General features: G+C 43.9%; 1 protein-coding gene across 1 annotated transcript in view; it reads right to left on the reverse strand.

Moving 5' to 3' along the window:
* Positions 1 to 8327, reverse strand: part of nrg3b (neuregulin 3b) — a 202906-nt gene extending 194579 nt beyond the window's left edge. Inside the window, exon 1 of the mRNA XM_040039454.1 lies at positions 5740 to 8327. Within this exon, the coding sequence (XP_039895388.1) occupies positions 5740 to 6574 (835 nt within the window). The 5' untranslated portion in view covers positions 6575 to 8327. The remainder of the gene's footprint in view (positions 1 to 5739) is intronic.
* Between the last annotated feature and the right edge of the window lie 1385 nt (positions 8328 to 9712).

The raw sequence follows: 9712 nt of genomic DNA on the forward strand, positions 1-9712 counted from the left end.
CACTGTTCACATAAAACAGCATGGCACCACCAACCTACTCTCCAAATAGTTCCAGAGATCAACTGATTCCAAAAGCCTGACAAAAAAAGGCAAATCTTTAGTTCAGATTTAAAGACAATCCCAGCCTTTGATTCTTGTCTGAGGTCATTCAGGAGATCATTACAGAGTCTTGGCGAAACAAGAGCAAAGGCACGACCCCCTTTTTGAAATAAGCTTCGATCGCAGGATGGTTAACGCTGATTGGGGACTAAACCTTAATGATTTTGAGCAAGTGTATGGACGGAGCATATCTATCACATTCAAGACCATTGAAGTCTTTAAAGGCTTTAAATTTGTGTTGACATTTACTTCTTATTAAGCTTTTTGCGTGTGTATTTATTTGGCTGGGGCCCGTCACTGTAACTGAGATGCCCATCTGTTTAATGACATTTCCAGGTAACAATGAATCTGTCGAGGCTGTTAAAAATAAAAACGTCCAGATTGTCATTTATCATGATCAGAGCTTTTTATGCCAAATTATTTCGTAAGATATGTGTTAACAAGCTCAAAAAATCTGTTAATTGCATACAGGAAAAAAAACAAGCAGCTTCAAGATGAAGGACTAAGTAAAATCCCATTCCCTTAAGTGACAAGGGAGCCAGGCTGATCATTTAAACCTATAGGGAATAATAACAACAAGACATTTTGGGTTTTTTATGCCTTCAGTGCTCAGCTGTTTTGATTTAATAGCTGTTTTTTTAGCCAATTGAGTTACAACTGCCTTGATGGCTGAATTTCTAGCTTTAACACACTTTGATCATGTTCCCCAAAATGTAAAAAGTGCTGATGCAAACTGGGACACTTCCCACATATAAAGGCGCTGACTGACTCTGCTCTTTCTCTAAATGAGGAAATAGCCATTGATTGCAATAAAGAGCAAGAGAGACCTTTGAGTCGCTTGCAAAAAAAAAAGAAGCAAAATTTGAATGTGGCTGGTGATTCACAGGTCTGTAATCAGGCTAGTGAGATGTGGACGGAATTACAACCACACTTTACTGAAGATTTCTTACAAATGAGGCGAGAGACGCATGGGCCCCGAGCCAACACAGAGTCTCATGGTTGCCCAACAGACATTCATTGTGCACTGCTCCATTTGCCTGTTATATCCCTGCTTGTATGTAGAGAGTGGAGCTGCATACATAACCTCACATAGAGAAAAACAGACGAGGGATTCATGCGTACGGGCACACACATGCTTCACGGTTTCCTTTGTGTTCACGAGTACGTATCGGCAGTTCAGCGACTACTCATGGATATGAGCTAAGGAGCTAAAGTAAAAGGGGGACAGAAAGCACAAAAGCAAAGCAAAAATAGATGGTGGAATACAATGACACAGACAGCGGACACAATAACCACGGGGAGAGAGGGAGATGGGGGGGAAAGGGAGGAGAAAAGAATACAAAAGGACTAGGTAAAATATGTCATTATCCTCAACAGACAAAGATTTTCTGTCTTCCAGGACACAGAGATTCATTTAGATCTTCACCAAACGTAGCAAGTGGTAGTGAAGTAGAGGGAGAAAAATGCTTTGGAAAACCTACCTCCTATATGTCGTCAACCTGAAACCAAAGACTGTACATTATAACAACTTAAAAAATGAAATCCCTTTTATCTGAAGTCACGGTTTACAGGGCATTTTATCACCTGCCAAGAATTTCCCTGCGCGTTCTTATGTTGTACTGCACAACTAAAGGCTCCTATAGCAAGCGTGATACAACTGAGCCTTAGAAGAGGCGATGTTTTCCTTTTATGTTGGGGTTTTGAGAAAAATAAAGCACATAAAGACTGAGCAGGTTATGGAATTAAATGTAATTAGCAGAAGGGTTGTGAGAATGCAAGTGATATCCAGTAAATAAAATGCTTCAATATTTGAGCCCATAGCAACACCACAGGAGACGATGCATAGCAGAATAACGTAGCAACAAGAAGCTTTTCAACACTGAGTGCAGCCTTGACTTGACAGAATAAGCATCAACAGTGGTTGAAATAGACACTGAGAACTAAGCTGTACATTCCTGGTGTCTATCCTGAGGGTTACAGATGTTTGAGTTAAACTTACACAGATTTACTTTGACATTTCAAAGTATATAGATATATACACATAAATATGCACATATATTGGCAATACTGTGACACTAAGAAGTCCATATGAACTTCATTTCCTCCATAATGTCATTGAAAAATCAAATTTTCACATTTTTTACATTCATTTATTCTGAACATGTGATATCGGATATTTCAAACATTTATTGCTTTAATTTAGATGCATATAGCTTATAAATCATGAAGATAAAAAAAAATATCAGTATCTTAAGTTGGTGAGAGGTTGGGTATTTCTCATCATTGTTTAACAGACTCTCTAATAGGTTCAGGTCAGGTGATTTGGCTAGCCAGTCAAGCAGAGTTATGTCGACACATGGTGAGCAAACCATTTGGTAGTAGTTTTGGCACTGTGGGCAGGTACTTAGCCCTGCTGGCAAAGGAAATCAGCATCTCCGTGAAGCCTGTCACCAGGTAAAACCTCCTGGTAGATGTCTGGGTTGATTTTGGACTTAATAAAACATAATGGACTAACCAACACCAAGACATGGCACACCGAATGATCACAGACTGTGGAAACTTCACACTGGACTTCAAAACCTTGGCTTATGAGGCTGACTGCTTTTCCTCGAGATGCCTCAGACTTTGATTTCTAAATGGACAACATTTACTTTAATCTGAAAAGAGGACTTTTGGACCAATGAGCAACAGTTGAGTTCTTTTTCTCCTCACTCCAAGTAAAAAACTGCTGACATCACTGGTTCAGAAGTGATAAGATATTAGGAATGCAACAGCACAAGCCTCAGTGCACTCCCTGTCAAGTTCTGGAATCAACTTTTCGTCACAATCAAGAAAATCAAGATTGTAGTCATCCACGTTACTTGTGCACCTCTTCCCACCACATTTTTCCCATCCAGTCAACTTTCCATGAATACAGAAAGCTTTGATATGGCACTCAGAGAACAGCCAGTCTTTTCACCTTCTGCATTTTGCCCTCCTTGTGGAGAGTATCAGTGGCCGTCATCTGGACAACTGAAAAGTTGTCTTCCCCATGACTTTGTTGTGTGGACAGAACTATACTATGAGACAGATGCTATTTGTACGGTTTAAATAGTAATGTATTCAAACTTGAAAAGAATGAATCACGATAGTGGATTTCTGATTGGCTGATCATGGGCTACAAGCTGTCATTTTTCACACAGGCTTCATTCAAGTTTTGTTTTAGGAGAAAATCACTTTTGAATTTGTAGATGCTCTGACAATGATCAGCTGCTGTCATGGTTTGATAAATCTAGCTGTAAGATTTTCTGGTGAAGTACCTGGCTGTTAAAATGGCATTACTCACTGTAGAAGCGCAACATATTTTTACTTCAAATAACACTATTTCTGGCATTGTGAACTACTACCAAAGAGCTTTCTAAACTCTCACAAGTGATTTTGAGAAACACGACAAGGGCTTAAAGTTTGTAACCTGGATTTGTTGTTCAAGGTTATAGTTTGCATTATTATTTTGTAACACAGATTCCTAAAACATTAGCCAAAATCCATACTTGTTGCTTTCAAGCTCAATAAGCCCCGTAGAGTTGTGTTTTGGTGCCAGTGAAGTGCCACCTGCAGGCTTTACTAAAGGATTCAACAAGTGGGCCAAAATGTCAGCCCACTCTGCATGATGTCAACAAGTGGGCTAGAAACTTCTATAAAAAAAACAACACCAAATAAAACAGCATCAGCCACCAGTGAAAATTACGTTTACATTTCAAAGCTTCTATTAATGGAAGGCAGCTTTACTAAGTATGCTCTAGCTTGTGAAGCCTGCGCCCTTTTATACTATAGAGTACAAACAGATGCTTCCTGATGTTCACACAAGGGGGCTGCCCACTTTGGCAGCTTTCAGCTGGTTGGCAGCTCTTTGTGGAGTGATATAATTGACTCTGGAGCAGTGGATTATTCTGCAGGAGAAGTCAGAAGACTGTCTTTATGCTATTCCTCATGCCACAACTGTTTTCTGGCCAAACAGGTTTACCACAGCGCCCATATTTGGGAAAATGAGAAAGGTAGCACAGCAGGTTTTTTTGTTTTAAAAAGGTGGTTTAACATCCAATTTCCAAACAGCTATGCAGGAAATATGTTGCCCTAAGCTAAAGAAAAATTTATCACTTAATCACTGTCAGTGGAGTATTAGCCACTGACGTGTCCGGCGACGAACACGGAGATAAGAAATAACTTGTAGTCATCCAGAACTGCTGTCCAAACATATGAGCCATAGCAGAAATGTTGAGAAATGAAGGTTCATGTTGCCATCGTGATACTTTGTCACTGCCCTCTAGAGAAGTAGGTTGAAAAAAGAACAGGAAGCTATCCAAAAATACTCTAATGGTGAGCCCAGTTATCGGAAGTGAAAATGCAACTGAGCCAGAATAGGGCACTAAAATGAAAGACCCCTACTGAAATCCCAAAATGCTCCCAACATCAGTGAGTTGAAAAAAAAAGTTACATTTTACGTAGTCATACCCAGTTCTAATGATTACACACACATCATGCTCCACCCACATAAAAAAAAGAAAATCTGTGTGAAGTTCAGAACATGTCCCTTGTGGAATTGATCACGAAGCCTTCTTTCTTTACACAATGCAAAATGTGCAAAATTCACAGCTCCCCTGCTTTAAACCCTATCTCCCTATAGCCTTTCCCTCACTTAGCCCTCTCCATCTGCCATCTCTCTCTTCTCACAACTCCTACTCTTCAATTTCCTGCTTTGTTGTGCTTCCCGCATTCACTTCCTTCCTTCGCCATCCTCTTCAACTTTATGTTGTTTTCAAAGCATTTCTCATCTTTTAATCCATTTCCTACCACATATATTTCCACTTGTCCTCGCAAACGTCATTCTCATCCCTGTACCCATCATATTTCCCCCTCTCAGTCTCTTTTTTTATTAGTATCTCCTCCTCCTTGCCTCCCTGCAGTGTTAAAGCTGTACCTGCGGCATTCTGCTCTCAGTATCCTCTCATCTAAATGGGATGTGTGGCCTTGTTATAACTGATTCCTCTAGACAAGAGGTGAGAGCTAACCTTTCTCCTGCTTCCACACCTCACCCGCTCCTGTTATTTGTTTTCATAACACAAATATGCTGTCCTCGGTCACAGCATCCATCAAAAAGCTTTAACATCCCAACTCTAGCAGACAAAACAAAATAAATTCTACGAAATGGAGCTCTGTCTTTAATGGTGCTTAAACCACTGTGTGAAAAAAAGAAAAACCTCCTCCGGAGGTAAGATTCATATCGGATTAATGCAAAAGTGAAAGATAAAGACAAGAGGGGTGAAAATACTGAGAATATCCTCGGATATCTGCCTGTGCTAATGAATATGATTAATGTTAAGCTGCTAGAGTATCCACTTTCCATGTGGATATCGAAGAGAAAAAAATTATATTCTCAGCCCATGAGTTACAACAAAGCATATCAGACGAAATAGGTTTTCTTTACCAAGGCACACAGGTAGAGATGATAACTCGTTACTGTAGTCAAATACCATCCTTCCTGTTATAAAGGCCCAGAGAAAAAAGAAGCTCTTGTGGTACACTCATCAGGAGACTCACACGCATAACCTCACACAGCAGTACTCACTTATACAATTCCATAAATTCAAAAAGTGAACTTACGCGTCCGGAAGCGGTGGTGTGGGCGTGTGGCCGGGCCCTTGCCTGGGCGTCCATGATTCCAGCGTGACGTGGGCTTGACAGGGGCTGGCGGTTGAGAGGTGGTCGGCTGTACCTTAGCAGTGGCCTTCAGTGTAGCTGTAGTTGTAACAGATGTGGTAGTGGTGACGGTAGGAGAAGTCTGCCCTGGCTTGGAGTTGACAGCTCCATTACGTCCATTGCTGTTTCCCTTTCTCACATTACTTCGAGGGGTGACCTCCCTACCGCTGGATGGTGGAGTGAGTCGGGTGGCACGAGTAGCAGAAGTGGTAACAGTCCCGCTAACGCGGGTGCCAGCACGGTTATGAAGGTGTGGGGCACTGTTGCCATCTCCATTGGCAGTGCTGCCATTGGCCGAGTGATTAGCTGGAGGCCCTGATCTAGTTCTTGGCGCTGGGGCGGTACCGTCTGCAGCTAGTGGCGTGGTAGTTGACACCATTGCTGTCGTAGAGGCTGCTAAAGTACTGGTGGCAGTGGAAATGTCAGGCCCCTTGGGCATGGCACTGGGTTTAGAGAGAAATATAGGATCCTGTCCAATGCTACCTTTAGGATCCACTAGATCAGTGGGGACATAGTCTTGGACGGATCCCACCACAATCCATTTTAGCAGCATGAGACTGAGTCCCAGTCCCACAAAGCCCATGACTAGGGGCACGGCACAGAGCCAGGTCTGCTGGCGAGGCCACACGGCACAGGGGCCACAGCGGAGAGGGCCCGGGGCTCGAGGAGATGCCTGTTCTGCCCCTGGTTCCTCCAGCGTCATGGCTGCTAGAGTGCTTGCACCAGAACGATCGCTCATCCTGCTGGAGGTTTTTTTGTCTCTTTTAAGGTACTGGGGAGGTCAAACAGGTGGCCAAATTACACAATGGCATGTAAGAGGAAGGACAAGTGGTGCAGAAGAAATGCTGTGCATCTTAAGTAAATAGTACCCACACAATACCTGGTCTATATGCCTTCATGCAGCAACATAAAACACGTACTAATGCACAAGCACCCACAAGCAGAGCAGACACGAGATAGCCTAAGTTACTCAGTCACGTACTAGGTGTAGGCTTACTAATTAAAAGCTGGCACGGCACTCAAATGCATACACGAGCAATATAACCTACACTCCCTCTGGCGGACAACAAACCAAACGCACATAAACTCACACAAACACAGAAATGCACAAGAATATACACACAAGCACACAGGTTATGGACAGGTGAGAGAGAGAGAGAGAGAGAGAGAGAGAGAGAGAGAGGCGGGGAAGAGGGAGGGGGGTCGGGGGAGGGCGCCTCACTGTAGTTTAGCGCTAACGAAGCGATGATAAATCCCAGGATGCTTCACTCCCTTGTTAAAAAGCCGACGCAAAAAACCGAAAGATATCGATCCGTTGCGTGGCGAGCTTCAGATTGGAGCTGTAAATCCATACGCGTGTGTGTTCGTGCGCAGACCAACAACCTGGGCTAAAGGCAGCACCCTTCTCCACTCAGCTGGATGATTGTCGGCCGAATAAGGTCGGCAAAAGACAAATTCTTCAAATCACTCTACTCTTGGGTCTCATCGGAGTTTACTTTACATTAGAGCCTGTAGCTTATGTGCAGCCTACTAATGGGCTCCCTTTCCCACTTGCAATGTCTTTGTAGGCTGCTCCAACTTTGCCCCTCACAGCCCTTAGGAACGGCCACCCTTTCGGTCGCTCCAGCTGTCGATAATCCAAGCCGGTGAAAGCCACCGAAACTGAAACGAGGCAGGGCAGAAGGGGATCTGATGTGATCTGCCAATGAGACTGGGGCGGTGTTGCTGTTGGTGGTGCCCTGAGAAGCGGGCTAAATCCAATTGATCCTGGTCTAATCCATACGCTGACCACCCCGCGCTGATTTCCCGGAATGACAGCGGCGTGTCTCCAGAGCAGTCTGACTGCAGTCCGTCCCTGTGATAATAGATCCGGTGTTTGGTGGAGGAGAGAGAAGAGAAAGAAGAAGAAGAAAAAACAGGAGCCCCTTACGATTCGTTTACCTTCGCTGCATTCCCACAGTGGTGCAAGCAGCAGAAAGGGAGACGGGTAGAAAAGAGGATGGGGAAGAGAGAGAGAGGGAGGAGGGGGGTACTGCTGCTCTGAAAAAATGATGCGGCGGCTGTTCTTGGAGGCTGCAGACTAGGGAGAGACAGAGAGTGAGGGGAGAGAGGAGGAAGGGGAGGGGAGGCTTGCTCAATCCGCGGTGAATGATGTGGGTTTCACGGCTCCTATCCCATCAGGCGCTCTCCTCCGGTTCATCGCCGTCCTCAATACTCCAAAGTGACGAATAGTGAGTGCCCCATCTTTCCCCGTAGACTCCACGGCTGTAGGTGTGCTCTGACTCCCTTATCAGCAAGAGAAGAGAAGAGGAAAAAAAGAGGAAGAAAGCGACAATTGTGGTGGGCAAAAGCAGAAAGATAGCGGGAAAAACAAGACAGAGCACAGATGCGTGTTGGCTAAAGCTCTGCAGCAGATGCAGATAGGAGGCAGAGGGAGGAGGCGGCGGCGGCGGCAACAGCGGCGCGCACCACACACGCACGGCAACGAGAGAGGAGAGGCGCTACCATAGACACACCCCAGGGAGCGGTGGAGATAGAGCGAGGGAGGGAAAGGATGAGAGGAGGAGGGAGGCGCCACCCCGATGTCTTCCACCAGTGGCACACAAGAGCAAGCAAACCAAACACCGGGCTCATAATTTAGGCTATGGGCGAGTTGGAGCACTACTTCAACTTGATACTTCCGCGGGCAGTAGATGAATCCCGTATTTAACAGTTCACAGGGGACAGCGGTGCTTTAGGCACACAGCCAGCGTGGTTTTATGGCCAGTGCGACTTAGTGAAATGAAAAATGTGCGTTCGTACTTTTAGAAAGCCTACAGTTCAGCAGTGAGACGTAAAGTGCCCGAACCATCAAGGCCTTTGGGACCTGCTGTATGTAAAGCATAAATGCAACGCAAACAAACAAATGTGTGTGCGCACAAGTAAACTTGGACGACATAGGTTAAAGGCATTCTGCGAACTTATATCGTCTTTTGAATTCTGAGATATAACCACCATTCGGCATCACTTGGAGCAGTCGTCTGTATTCTCTTCTTCGTTTTAAAATAGCTTGCAACTTTGTGGCAATAATTTCCTACTTGCGGGAGCTTTGGTTGTCACCAGAGACACATCAGTGTTGCTGTTATTTTACTACAGTACCTTTTCCCTGTTCTTCCTCAATTAATTGCAGTTGAATTATCATTAATCAGAAAAGTGGCTAATTTTACACAGGTTGGACTCAGTTAAGGGTTACTCAGTCAGTCAGACGTCTCCAAGCCTGCAAATCGTCTCAGCTGTCCCCTTTTGTTATGTGCAGAGAAAGACGTTTGCAAATACAGAGACAGTCTTTAGTTTCACATGCACCGTTGCTTGCAGTAAGGACTGTGGTCTTATTTAAGGCTGCCATCTGCTTCTTTGTATCATGATTGATTCTTTTTTAAATAGAGAAACGGGAGTAGTCGACAAAATCAAGAAAACCGTTTATCATTTCGAAATGTGGGTGCATCTATATTGCTGTACATTTGAAAAGAAGGCTGAAAATGGGTGCGTGTCTTTGTCTAAGTATAAAAGGAAGTGAGAAGGAAAGGACCAAGATAAAGGGGTGTCTTGGTCCTTGATGTGATTCATCATGTATCCAAAACTCACAACAACTCAGAAAACCCTCCAAAAACTTAAACATCTGATATTGCATTCTGTCTTCTTACATATGGCAAAAAGTCACATTTTAAACTTCTTTTTTTTCTTTACATATTCCTTTACATTTTAAGCTGCTGCCAAAGCGGTTCCGCTTTTTTATGGACAATAACAACTTCCGTGACCCCGAAGTTTGCTTTTCATTTCATTTTCATAAACAACAGGAAATGACACAACCACAAGCTCCTTTTATATTCTTGCTGTG

The sequence above is a fragment of the Simochromis diagramma genome, unplaced genomic scaffold (assembly GCF_900408965.1).
Source record: "Simochromis diagramma unplaced genomic scaffold, fSimDia1.1 OVJJ01000402.1, whole genome shotgun sequence".
In the NCBI taxonomy this organism is placed as follows: Eukaryota; Metazoa; Chordata; class Actinopteri; order Cichliformes; family Cichlidae; genus Simochromis; species Simochromis diagramma.